Here is a 14946-nt window from a genome sequence, read left to right on the forward strand (position 1 = left end):
TGGAGTGTCCTTGACACCGTAGAGGATGCTCCGTTATGATCTGGGGTATGGGCATGCCCATGGTTGACCAATAAACAATAACAATTTGACCCAAATAGATAGGTAGATGATGTAATTTCCAAAATATGTGGTATGGCCAGAAACTATTTTTGCTATAGGCAATGTGAGCGACAACCCAGGGCACGCAAAGCTGACGTGTCCAATCACGGCCCGACCCGTCTGGTTCCGTCAGGCTCAGATCAGATATAATATCGATCCTGTGTTAGAGAGGAGGAGGGTTGGTAATCCAATAATTGATCATTTTAAAATTTTATTGCTACAAACCAAAGACAACATTATGGCACATTTGGCATGCTCCTATTTAGTGCAATTAATGATGTATCTGGAATTTAAAATGTCTTTCAAGGCTTTCATTTTTCTACCAAACAACAACCATTTTTACGACAACTTTGCAAGTGCTAGATATTGAAACTTTATTTGTTTTCTCGGCTAGTTACGGGTTGTCTTAAAGGGGACATATCATGCTAAATCCACTTTTTTAGCCCTTAAATGCATTTTGTTGCATATTTAGAGTGCTTAGAAGTACAGAAAAAATCAAATTAGTCTCTTCAGGTGCTCCGTAGATATATTTATATTCTGTTTTGCTCATATTTTTCAATCTGTTTCGATTTTTCTATTCTCTATTACATTTTTTGAACTATTACATCACAGTATTTGCAGCGGAACTGCCAAATTAGGACATCAACTCCAGGTCCAACACTTCGAGCAATCCGCCATTTTTATTTCTCGCTTTTATTTTGTAGTCCAAGCTCAAGGATGCTGAAGTTACGAGAGGATAAGTCAAAATGTTCGGTTGTTGGATGTAGTAACCCACACGCTTCATTACAACGTCTCCCAGCATCAGAACCTTTTCAAAGTGCCTGGTTGAGTTTTATTTTTCACAGAAATGTACCCACATCTGTGGGTAAGGTCATTTTTGTGTGCGCGAAGCACTTCAAGGATGACTACTTCGCCAGTATAAAGAAGGATTTGCCGAAAGACTTTGTCTGATTGAGGGTTCAATTCCTTCTATCTTTGGAGACGACAAACAGAGCACTTCGGTAAGCTGTAAATAACGCTAAAAAGTGTGATGATAAGACGTCCCCGTCATTGTTTTGTTAGCATTAGCAGTTGCACCGTCTTCAGACTTCATATGTTACGTGATTTAATTTAAGTCTAAAGTTTTCATTAGTCATTTCATTTTGCCGTTTTTGTCTCGGAAAAGACTGTATTAAAATGCATTTCGTGACATTAGCTTGGTGCTAGCTTTAGCTCGGTGCTTGTGTTAGCTCACTTGTTAGGGGCGACCGTGGCTCAGGTGGTAGTGGGTCGTCTTCTGATCGAGAGGTTGGGGGTTCGATCCCTGTACCTGACTATGTGTCGAAGTGTCCTTGGGCAAGACACTGAACCCTAAGTTGCTCCCAGTGGTCGACTAGCGCCTTGCATGGCAGTCCTGTCCCACTGGTGTGTGAATGTGAGAGTGATTGGGTGAATGAGCTGATATGTAAAGCGCTTTGAGACTGCTTCAGTGTGGTGATAAAGCGCTATATAAAATCTAGTCCATTTACCATTTAGTCCATTTGTTAGGGTTCTGCAGGTTCATCATCTTCATTCTCATCTCGCTCCGCCGGGTCAGACTCTGACTCAAACATGTAAGGCTGGATGGACAAGTCTTCCGTTGTTGACATTGTGTAAATAACGTGTGAATAAACTTTTTCTGCGCCGCTACATAGCCATATCTCTTCTATCAAACTACAAAAATGGCCGAGCAGGGTGGAGTTGAACCTGGAGAGGGGGCGGGGTATGAAGTGTCTCATTTGCATTTAAAGAGACCGCACCAAAACGAGTTGCTCTTAGAAGCGCATCAGAAAAGGGGTATAAAAGGGGTCTGGGGAGCTATAATAATGAGGAATTCAGACCCAAGCAGTGCAGTTCCGCTTTATATAGACCACAACTGTATGATTTATATCTAAAAAGGAAGGATTTAACCCTGATATGTCCCCTTTAAGAAACCTTGACCTCCACTGCTCACATTGCATCCAGGCTTCTTGCCGTCACATGACAACTATCCGTACTGGCTTGCTTCTCCTTGATAGATGCCAACACCTCCTTCCAAACAGTGCTCTCATATCCCACACACCCTTTTCTTGGTTGCATCTATTTGTTGTGTTAGTATGAGTCTTCTTTTCTCCCAAATCACTTCCCCCTACAGTGCCCTTTGTACTGTCAGTGTTCTACAGTGTAGAGTCTATGATGACATTGTTCCCAAAGAGCACTTGTGCATCTCAAGTGATATATTTGCGACCACAATATATGTGAGCCCAAAAAATATTTATAGACATGAACAAATAGGGGGCACATCATACATTCTTAATTTACATTTTGATCCCTCATTTTTTTTCTAGCTGTAGCCTTTGCAAATTTAGCTGTCTCGACTATCTTCCTTTTTCATCTGTTGATTCTGTTGCTCGTCCTTCAGTTTCGAATCAAGAGAGATTCCTCCTTTCCATCTGCTCCACTGGGTACTTCTCACTTTCTTTAAAAAAAAAAAAATATATATATAAAAAGCTTGATTGACTTGATCCTGCTTTGGATGGGCAAACCTCATTGTCGTGTTTTCCATGTGAGCCAGTATCAGCTTTCCCATGGCACTCTATTTGGGCTGCGTCTTGGTATTTGGTGTTCCCTGCTGTGGAGCATCTGTCCACTTGTTCTCTGACTGTGCACGTGTTTGAAATGATAGCGTGTCACCCATTGCAGACAAATTGGGGGAATTCTGAAAAGTAGCAAGTCCCAGAATTTTCATTAATTTTGCAAAAGGACTTAATTTAAATTATAAAACATCTTCAATTATTGTTACAGTATTTTGAGTCCTGTTTCTCGAGAAATCTTCGTTTTAATCGTATTCCTACTATCAAGACTAGAGGGTTTAGGAAAAGTTCAAAGACCTCATCGAGCCTCGGGCTAGTTCCACAGATTTCATTCCTACCCAGTGACTGTGGGATGAACGTGAGAAACTTATAAGAACGTACCGCTAATATATTGGTGGCAGGTACAGCACTAATTTAGAGATTTTGTGTTGTCCTCAATGAGTCTTGGATGTTTGGTTCAGATCAACCCATACAATTATAGGGTTTGATAACATTGTGGTTGCAATGTAATTGTAAAAATGTGGCAAAGTATTTACAGGTGTTGATGAATAATAATAATAATTTTATGCATATACTTTTAGACATGTCAATTTTCTTATAACATTGTAGTATTTTGTATATCATTGAGTAGTTAGGGACCGAAAATTCAGCCACCGAATTTATGAAACACTTTTTCATAAATTCTGGCTGGAAAAGGAAGTTGTAATGATGCAAGCAAACACTGCGGTCAGCGTGCGCTTCTCTAGATACGGGCCATCTTGTCCGCAGAGAGGGGCATTTCAATACATCTGAGCGATAGTGTATTCTAAACAGAGGTTGAGGCAGACCATGGAGGGAAAATGATGAAAAGTTAACTCTCAAGTGCAATTTATGCGTCTGTGTCACGTCAACGCGGCAGCTACGCATAACCCTCTGCGTCGACTCGTATTTATGCCAGAAGCATACTTTATATTCGGTTTTAGAGTCTGTCAGCATTTCTTTTCACTGAGATCTTCTGCACTTCACTACAACTGTACTTAAATGTGGGAATAAAGCAACGTACAAAAGAAATGATGCATTTTTGGAATGTCAGTGCTAAATAGATATTCTTTGTTTCTATAATTATTCTATTATTTTGTGCAACTGCAATGCTTTCATTTTTGTGCGGTAAGTACACATTCATATCCATAAATAATCATCATTTCTTTCATTTTTGGCCTTGGTTTTCTCATTTTGGTTTTGGCCAAGAATTTTCATCTTGGTGCATACCTAGTATTGAGTATGTGTACTGCTTATTGATTGGCATATTGAATCAGTGCAGTGTTTGCCTTGCCACCTGAATAGGATTCTAAAACTCAATCAAATTTTACACAAGTTGATAACTTCAATGTACTTTGATAAATAAGATTTCACCTATGTTGTAATCTGGTGTTCCATTTCTTAGTGTCAAATAGTAATAATAGGAATAGTATTAAATGGGCTGAAGATATTTTATTTTCAGAAAAGAGCAGCCTGGCGTTACTAAATGTTTTACCAAGGCTGTTGGTGTTCAACAAGAACCATGATGCTTGTTTCTATTGAAATAGTTATGCAATCAAACAAACTGTCGCTTCAAGTGTCCACAGTCTACATTATCTTAAAAAATGAAGTTTTTATGTGAAACAAAACAGGCAATTTAATAGAAAATGACTGGGCAAGCAGGAATCACAGCAGCATTTCATTTATTTTTGAAGGATGAAGTGTGTTTAAAAGGCAAATGTAGTTTCCAATGTATATAATCGTATTGATGCTGGAAACCCTTTGGCGTTCTGTTTGTGAAGACCAATAATCGGTTTTACTCCCTCTTGACGTACTGTAGCAACCTATACCACTTTACTAGATAAGGATCTGGGATTCATCCACTATCATTGATAAATAGGCTCATCATACCTGCCTCTTTTTAGCTAATCCACATTGTCTTTTGCATGAAACAACAAAGGCATTTCAATCCTTCTGGTTTAAAACCCTCTAGTTAGTCAAGCTTTTTCCTCCCATTTTTTCTGTGTGTAATTTTTATTTGTATTTCTGTTAGATCTCACATTATCTGGCATTGACATAAACATAAGTTCAGCTGTCTGACACCCTGTGGCTCACCAATCAAAGGTTGTTTACACCTGGTAATGGGAGTCGCACATCTCGGGAGATAAGCAAAATTTTCCATTAGTCCTGTGGCTCAAAAGTGTGCCATTTTATGTTTCTGCTATGGAGCCATTTTTCTGGGAGAGATCATTTCTACAAAATAAAAATCTAACTTTCTCTTGTGTAGATAGACTAAAGTTAAATATGTTGTCACTAAAACACAGCTTTTGTGTTTTCAATAAGTTGTCAGGAAAAGTGAATCAATTCGGTGGCCTTTGTATGATACCAATGGCACCAGCAATGTGAGCGATTTAATGGATAGTTTGAGTTTTAGTTTGATAGTTTTTACTTTTACTGCTGCTCGTGAAAGAAGATGTGGCAGATCCCAGCAAATTTTTCCGTTTGTGATTTGGCATTTGCAGTTTTTGGTGTGAGTACTAATGAGTTGGAGGGGTTTTATGTTTGTGTTTTGTTTTGGATGAATACAAAAATGTATCTAATTTATGCTTTTTTCATTTCTCACAAGTGTAGTCTCCGATTTTCCAATTAAAAACTTCTCCAATTCTGTGTGAGTATACACATTTCAGTTTCATCTCCGGTTCAGTTTACCCCTTGCTTTCATTTAAATTTTGTTTGCTTTCGCTAATCAGATGTCATTACTGCCTAATAAACTTCCTGAAATCATGTCAGACATGCTAAATATGGTTAACTGAGTAAACTGTTATTATTTTTCACATTTCTTATACTGCACTAGTGGGCAGAGAGCAATTTGAAGTTTGTCTTTCTTTTTTTGCTACATTTGCAAGTCATTTAGCCACCCATTTTATGACAAAGTATATTATGGAAATGCAATGGGTCTTCGACCCAAGATCCCCGTCCCCAATTATGTCTCTCCCCGATGCAAACTGTAATCGAAAAACCATTAAAATGCATCTGAAAGAGATGAGCTTAAATAACAAAAGTAATTGTGTGATGGGATTTTGCAAGGGAGCATTAAACTAGGGACATTGAAAGGTGAGGAAAAAAACAAGAACACATTTTACCTGGTCCTGATGGCGTCCAATATACTGGCATGACAAGGAGAAGCCACTGGAGATTTTTCCTTCTGGACATCATAGGAGGCTCCTTTATCATCTGGGGTGCTCTTTCTTTGGTCAAATGTTATGTTTCTATGCTTCAGATGTACAGAGGCAACATCGGACTGAAATTGTGAGTAATTACGTAGCGTAAAATTTGACTTGTCTCTGTGTTTGTTGCGTTCAGGAATATCGTGGAAATACGTAATATTGTCCCAAAACATATCGGTGAGGATTTAGGCCGTCATATAGCTATTTCAGTTTCAGGAGTTGAATTCCATCAGTTTTTGTGAAAGAGTTGACATTTCCGTCTCTTTGCCCACCTGTTTACTGGGAAAAATTGCTGGTCAATGTGTAATATTGTCCCAAAACATGCATTTGAGGGTATATTCTGTGTCATTATGCAATGTATGCTTCATTTTGGTTAAAAAGTGTTGGTTAAATAGTGTTGTTCCCGTTTCAGGAAGTGAATTATGTAATTTATGTCACTTTTTGTTTATTTATTTATTATTTTACTTTTAATTTACCAGGCTGGTCACTGATAACCAGTTCTCATTTACAGTGAAGAACTGGCCAATATGCAGCGTCAGCGCAAAGATTAATCAGTGGAAATCGGAGACCCTAGTTGTCCCAATAACCTTTGTTTTATCAGAAACACCATCTGGTCATGGTGAAGGTAAAGGTGTGGGTTTAGAAAACTGGTTTGGACTCCATTTAGTCCTCCACTCTTATGTTCAGTGACACACTGTACGAGTTTCTGAATATTGCTTTGATGGTGATTAAATGTTTAATCATGTGAAGGAAATCATGAGTTAGAAATCTGTTGATGTCAAACTTCAGCATAAACATAAGTTATTTTTACTTTCCAAATACAGTTGCTGTTCTGCTTTCGATAGAGTATGTTCTTCCAATATACTTCGAATAATGTTCTGCTTACTTCTAAAGTGCTTTTGCAGATTATATGGACGACCTTCTAACCTTCCGAAATCATACATTGTCAAATGATGAATCTAACAATTCCAGGAGAAACCGAGAAGTCTCATTTTTTTTAATGCATGTCGGATTGTTTTTAATTCAACACTTATTGCATAATTTAGATTTTACGCATTAAATGATGGGCTGTAATATATGTATATGCAAATCTTCCAATGGCAATCTTTTCTTTGAACTGCCCTTAGGTGGAGCGGATTGTGGACAAGAGGCGCAACAAGAAGGGTAAGTGGGAGTACCTGATCAGGTGGAAAGGGTATGGAAGTAAGGAGGACACCTGGGAGCCAGAGCATCATTTGCTTCACTGTGAGGAATTTATTGATCAGTTCAACAGCTTGAGACTGCACTCACACAAACGTCCTAAAGTCCCTAGAATTCGCGGGGATCCTTTCGTCAGCAACAACCCTGCTGCAACAGAAAACTACAGAACCAAGTCTGAGGCCCGTAAGAAGAAAAGAACTTGTTGTCCATCAATAGGGCTTCAAGTTGGGGGAGTTCTCGGGATTGAAGGTCGGGGGACGGGACCTACTCAGAAGCAGAGAAAAGTGGGTGCAGGACAAGGGAAACATGCTTTAGAAGACAGAATGAGCAAAGCTAGGACATACAAGCCCCCCACAGCTGGTGGACCCCACTTTGTCTCCGCATTGAGGATTTCTCATAATGGAGTCCAAAATGGAGAGATGGAACCGCTGGTGCATAGATCAGCAGCAAGGTCCCACAGACTGCACGCAGACAGACTGGAAGGAGATGAAGGACATGTCGATAACACTAGACAGCACTTTACCTCTAAACTAGGTAAGATGTTTCAAATGTTTAAACAAAATGTGGATTAAGTTATGAAGGAAATTTAAAATACAGTAATGATTGAAGGAACCAGAGATTTTATTCTTAAATAATGTTTATTTCTGGTAAGAATAGGAAATAACAATTTCTGATCTTTTTTTTTGTCAATGCCTTTTCTGCACATTTTTTCCACTTTTGAGACATAAATTTATTTCTTGCACAGCGTATGTATTTTCCTACATTAGTGGGTATACATTTGAAGTATTTCTTGAGCGGTTGTAACAGAAGCAATTTCTCGCTGGGATAATTAAAGTATTTCTGATTCTGAATGTTGTTGCAGAGCCTATGAAGATCCTACTGTAGTTCTTTACAGCAGGAACTACTGATAACACCTTGAGTGTCACATCAGGGTCACAGTCCATGTCCTAAATCCCACAAGTTAATAATTAGTTCTGTTTTCAAAAAGTCATTTTGACTTGGTAAAAAACAAATCTAGATCTTTTTTTAGTTTTAGTTTTTTAAGTGACTCATTAAGACTCACAATGTCAAAGCAGAGAACACAAAGTGAATTTGAATACTTACTTCAAACTTCCATATTTCATTCTATGTTGAGACTCGTTGCTTGATTATCCCCTCAATGATCTATAACTCTTTTTTTTTTTTTAGGAGAAAGCCATCATTACTGCTGACAGGTTTAAAGATCTATTCATTTTATAGATGAACAAAAATAACTTGTCTTTTAAATGCTATTAAATCCCATCATCTATAATTTTCAATTAAATGTGTATTTCTTTTATACCTGCAACAGACTCCTATGTATTTTATTTTTCCTATTTTCATTTTTGAATTGGTTTTGCTTCTCTTATCTACAGTAGCTAAGTGCAAAACACATTTACAAATGACCGCAACACTTTTACAAATGCTGAAAACATATTTACAAATTGCAGTCATTTGTATATGTGTTGCGATTATTTCTAAATGTGTTGCGGTCATTTGTAAAAGCGCTGCGGTCATTTGTAAAAGCGTTGCGATCATTTGTAAAAGTGTTGCGATCATTTGTAAAAGCGTTGCGATCATTTGTAAAAGTGTTGCGATCATTTGTAAATGTGCTACGATCATTTGTAAATGTGCTACGATCATTTGTAAATGTTACGCGATCATTTGTAAATGTTACGATCATTTGTAAATGTGTTGCGATCATTTGTAAATGTGTTACAATCATTTTTAAAAGCGTTGCGATCATTTGTAAATGTGTTGCGATCATTTGTAAAAGTGTTACGATCATTTGTAAAAGTGTTGCGATCATTTGTAAAAGTGTTGCGATCATTTGCAAATGTGTTACAATCATTTGTAAATGTGTTACGATCATTTGTAAATGTGTTGCGATCATTTGTAAAAGTGTTACGATCATTTGTAAAAGCGTTGCGATCATTTGTAAATGTGTTGCGATCATTTGTAAATGTGTTACGATCATTTGTAAATGTGTTACAATCATTTTTAAAAGCGTTGCGATCATTTGTAAATGTGTTGCGATCATTTGTAAAAGTGTTACGATCATTTGTAAAAGTGTTGCGATCATTTGTAAAAGTGTTGCGATCATTTGCAAATGTGTTACGATCATTTGTAAATGTGTTACGATCATTTGTAAATGTGTTGCGATCATTTGTAAAAGTGTTACGATCATTTGTAAAAGCGTTGCGATCATTTGTAAATGTGTTGCGATCATTTGTAAATGTGTTGCGATCATTTGTAAAAGCGTTGCGGTCATTTGTTAATTTGTTGCGATCATTTGTAAATGTGTTTTGCACTTCTCAGCCACCGTACTTATCCCATAATTACATGCATTGCAAATGACAGACACATTCAAAGACAAAGATGAACACAAGATACAAAAAAAGAAATTTTCATTAAATTAGCAACATTTTGTTGCTGGCTAAGCCTTTAAGTTTGGAGATCGATATTTGAATTATTATGAGATTATTGTCTACTACCCCTACATGTTTACATGTTCTTAGGTTTTAAGTTTCATTTACATTTCCACAAATTTCCATAGACGACAATGTTGCTACTGTAAGACGTGCTAAAGGAGGCTACATTAGTGCAGATTCACTTTGTGAAGTGTGACACAAATAAAAGCAAAACACACTCCATCTTTGAAATATTGAAATGTTCGAGTCAAAATAAAACATAATAGATCTCATGCCGCTTGTTGAGATGCTATGTCAAGAAGGAAGAAAAGGAAGGAAACAGATTTCTGAATACAGAGAATTTGACCAAATTTGTAAAATGATTTAGATGAAAAAATTGAGAAATATTGTGCTTCGTCTATTTTGAGTCTCCCTGTCTAGCTTTTTTTAAAGCATCATATTGTGTGGATGAGAAGTGTGTAGTTTATTTTGTATGCTGAAGTATTGTAGTTCATTTCATCCAAATCAAGTTTAATACAGTACGTCTGTTAGTAAGTGCTTACACTTGCTCATTGACTGACATTTAAGTTGTGTTCCTTTAGTCATACCATTGTTGGTGTGATCTTCAGTATGCGCTTTCACACAGGCACCCTTGGACACCTCACACAGGGGTGCACAAAGTGAACTGCGCAGTCTCAACTGACCTCAGCAGCCTAAAGACTTTTCTCAATAAAGAATTAAAACTAGTTTAAAAATGAAGCCCAATGTAAGACCTGCTCAAGCAACAAAAGCTGGCATTGGCATCAAGCGTTACAGTGTTGTTTTATTTATTTTTTATTTATTTGTTTTTTTGTTGTTTCTTGTATTTCCTCCATGTTTAATTGGTGTAAACCAGCCTCACAAACACACATTGGTTTTTTAGGTCTTGTTTGCTGACCCTGAAGCAGTTCATTAAAAATGGAATACAGTTGGAATGCACATTGAGTCATTTTGCCATGTCTGCCGCAGGTTCCCCTCTGGCCAATGGAAAGATGCACCTGCACAACTCAGTAAAGCGGAAGCTCGCCGAGGAGAAAGGCTACGTGTTTGACAAGCGGCTCAGGTACAACGTCCGACAGAACGAGAGCAACTGTCGATTTCGAGACATCGTCGTGAGGAAAGAGGACGGCTTCACTCATGTCCTGTTGTCCAGCCAAACGACAGACAACAATGCTCTGACCCCAGAGGTGATTATCATCACATGTACACATATTCTTATTTCTCTGTAGGGCGTTATTGCTTCAATAACTTAACAATGCAGACACTTTTAGTTTTAATAGCATCCCACTTGGCTCATCGTGGCTGTCAATTACTTTTTTCAGTTACAATTACATTTTCAATTACCCATGTTCAATTACAATTTGATTATGATTACAGTTACCAGCATTTTTTCCAATTACAATCAAATTGCAATCATTTTTTATCCTCAGAAAGTCAAATACAGTTACATTCTCAATTACTTAAGTTCAATTACAATCAATCACAATTACTGAGCCTGAAATAATTAGCCTAATAAAAGTTAACCTTCCTCATATGTTAGCTTTCTGTTAGCATCACTTATGATAGCAGGTCCTAAATCAGCTGTAAAATACACTAAAAACAAATATCTATCTAATTTCTTTTTTAATATTTTTGGAGTGGGCATCTGAGTCTTTTTTTGTGTCCGCATATTACTCGATTTAATTTCAAATTGTAAAAAGTGGGAAAGCTTGATATTAAACGTATTTAAATAATTGTTAACAACATATGTGTAGAACTGTTCAGAGAACTGTAACTTGCCCAGTTTTGCGTTGAATTGACAATTTTTGTAGAATTTTCATGGCAATTACAATTACAAAGTCAATGATCTAAACTCAATTATGATTTAAATCTGATCACAACAGTCACTGATTTTTAAACTTACAGTTACACAGTAATTGTAATGAATTATCAATTACACAATAATTATAATTAATTATCAGTTACACAATTACAAAAGGGAAAGACAAGACATGAAGCCATCTGATTGATTCTCACTATTTGGACCGAATGGCAGGGATTGGTCTTTTTTTTTTACAGAATTCCAGCTGCTACAGCTGTCTAATTATGATCCTTCTTTTTTCTAAATACATAATGTATTGACTACTCTCAGAATGGAAGAACCATTTTACCCAGTGTAACAAAATGTTTCTCAACAGAATTGCAGACCTTTAACTCTAAACCTCTAATAGCGAGGCTATGAAGAAGCCAACTGCAGATAAGTGGTATAACTTGACAGAGGGAAAGTTTAGTAAAAGCAGTCAACTGCAAGAGAAATATCTCATACATGTGTTTTATATTAAGGGATGATTAAAATTAAGTAGAAAATGATCTGATATGAAATGTCCTCTCTTCATTGTTGGCTCCTTCTATACCCATTGATTGCATAACATCCCGTTTCTGTGATTGCGCCAATCTTATAACAAGTACAGTAAATTATTTGTTTCAGCCTAACATATCGGATTTGATGATTAAGTGTTCAGTCAGCCCATTTCTGGGCCAGAGTCAGTCTATTTGGACAAACTCATCTGTGTTCTTTCAGGTCTAGTTTGCCTTTACAGCTTCCTCCAACACTGTAGCCCAAGATTTAAAGGAAAACAAAAACCTTCACATTTTTGTCATGCAATATTAAATATTAAGTATTTGTCTCTAAACATGCTTTCAGCAAATAATTACCTTTGCTCCTTTAATCTATGATTTTGTGTGATTACATTTTGACCGAAAACAACAAAAAGTTTGTGTAAATGATTAATACAGCCTTCACATTCCAGAGAGTGTCACTATATTTAGAAGCACATCTGATTAGGTTTGATGATGACCCTGCTGTCTTCTCTATAGGAGCCTTGGGAGCATAATGTAAGCCAAGCTGTGCTCATTCTCCTCAGCAGTATGTTGATCACCTGTTTACTTTATATCAAAGTCTCTCCTTGAAAATCAACACTTGTGCGAACATACCTTGAATGCAAAAGTTGTGATTGGATTTTTATATTCTGGACATGGACTGCAGACTAATTATTGTTTCTTTAGCCATATGCTATTTTTGCATAGGACAATCCCAATATTAATTTTAGGATGAGAGAAATATTGACTGAAAGACCTGAAAAAATGTGCTATCCTGATTGTCACCTAATGCTTTGCAGCTCTGCCCTGATGCTTTGTGCATTATGATGATTCATTCAGGGTACCGGCTGCCTGTGGGACTGTAACAGTCTGTGATTGGTTGCTCATTTGCACACTTCAATCGGCAACAAGCTGGCTCATTTCAATTTTCCCAAAATGTAGTCAGTAACTTTCTCCATCTGCATCTTCCTTGCAGACAGTTGGTTACTGGTTTGATTTATATATAGTACAGACACAAAACTGATGTATGTTCAATCAGTCAAATCATTTTAACTGGTGGAATCATTTTTTTTAAACTCTTTACATAATTGTGTAATAGCCAAGACTCAAGCTCAAAAACATGTGTCAAACACGAGGCCTGGCGGCCAAATCCAGCCCTCTAGAGTATCCATTTCAGCTCACAACAGAAAGCAAATAAAGTCAGAAAAACCACAAATCATTGTGTAAATTACCAACTAATTCAGGTGTAGATATCTCCAAATTATTACACAAATTCAATACAACTCCACATATTAGCAAGGCTCACATTTTCCCGCACGCTTACAGTATATCACATGATGAAAGTGACTTTAATCTCAAATTGTAAAAAGAACTACATTTCTCCCAAATCGTGTGTTTTCTTCAAATTATTTCACAAAATGTTGCCAAATTACGTAAAAATGTTTCACAAAATCAAATAAATTGAAAGTGAAGATTCTGCAAGGCCTGAAATCTGTCACTTATTGCCTTGATATTATCAGTGCTGTACATATTTTATCATTTATTTATAGGTGGAAGTGCAAACTAGAGCACAATAATGACTATTCCCCCCCCAGCCCCCCCATCAACTGCATTGTATTTGGCCCCTGAACTAAAATGAGTTTGACACCCCTGCTTGAAAGCATCCAAGTTGGCGTGCAGGAGGAAGTGAAGATGAGATGAAAACATGAATCAGAATAAATTACCATCGATATCAGATGTAGAAATCTCAGCCCCTCCAAATGCACAAATTCAGTTAACTCTACAATATTTGCCAGCGCTCACGGTTTTCCCATGCTTATATCATTTATCATCTCAAATTATTTAAAATAATTTCACAATTTTCTTTAAATTGTTCCTCAAAAACTCCCCAAATTAAATAGAAATTTGTTACAAAATCAGCACATTAATGCTGAAATTAATCATTTTCTCATAGTTGTTGGGAAAAGATTGTAATAAATGTAGTGCCAATAAGACAACAAATGCAGACAAGGATATTTATTTTTAAATAAATAAATATGTTTAGTGTCAGCATATCATTAGCTGGGTTTCCATTACAGATTTTTGCAAAATAAAAGTGATATTTCTGAATGTCGACAAAGTGTAATTGCGCTTTGAACGTGTTTCTATTGAAGGTTGTTTTGGGCTAGAGCCTCATAACGCCTGTGAAATCTCATCTCGCGAGACTTTGCTGAAGGAATATTCACCTTCCAAACCTCCTTATAGCACTCTGTATTTCTTTGTTGTTTCACGTCAAATGTGGTCGTAATCATTTTTATGTACAATGCTAATAAATGTCCCAGTCTCTTATTCTGTCAACATGTACCACGTCATGTTATTCTGAAGAGAAGTGGTCATGTGACCGTGTGCGTCACGTTCTGTGACGTGTATTTGCGGAAAAAGTGTTTCATAGCGCTATTGTGACACATTTCAATATCAAAACTTCTGAAATTCCTCCTCTTGAAAGTGTAAAAACTTTTTAGTAATACTTGAGTGTTTTTTCTTAAATCCGGGTGTTTCCAGCACCAGTTTTTATTGCACTATTTAGATTTTGAGTATTTCCAAGGATAATGGAAACAAAGCTAATTATAGTATCGAGCGTAGAATGAAGAAGAAGGTTATCATTATACTGTATACATTTTTTTGTCCCACTCCTAGATATGATACACAGCAGCCTGTATTTTACAGTCACTGAATTAGCCTAAAATGAGTGTGTACCTTCATGTGTAACAATGAGCCTTTGCTGTCTCTCAACATTTGAAGCTACAAAAAGCAGACAGTTAATTCCATAAGAATCCAGAACATTGTACAACACACTCTTAATACTTGCTTTGAGAAGAACCTCTATGACAGAGGTTACCAAAGTGTCAAAAACCCTGCTGTTTTGCAGAAGAGGAGCAATCAGAGGTTACAATCAGAAAGTAAAATCCAATCAACAGTTTCAAAACGTCAACCTTGTTTTCAGACAATCTGGAGCCTGAAGCGAGG

At 36.8% G+C, this 14946-nt stretch overlaps 1 protein-coding gene across 1 annotated transcript in view; it reads left to right on the top strand.

The window, feature by feature from the left end:
• Positions 1 to 14946, top strand: part of LOC114456489 (chromodomain Y-like protein 2) — a 38504-nt gene that overhangs the window by 11873 nt on the left and 11685 nt on the right. Inside the window, exons 2-3 of the mRNA XM_028438277.1 lie at positions 7042 to 7648; positions 10552 to 10769. Coding sequence (XP_028294078.1) covers positions 7042 to 7648; positions 10552 to 10769 — 825 coding nt within the window. The remainder of the gene's footprint in view (positions 1 to 7041; positions 7649 to 10551; positions 10770 to 14946) is intronic.

Source organism: Gouania willdenowi, chromosome 3, assembly GCF_900634775.1.
Source record: "Gouania willdenowi chromosome 3, fGouWil2.1, whole genome shotgun sequence".
In the NCBI taxonomy this organism is placed as follows: domain Eukaryota; kingdom Metazoa; phylum Chordata; class Actinopteri; order Blenniiformes; family Gobiesocidae; genus Gouania; species Gouania willdenowi.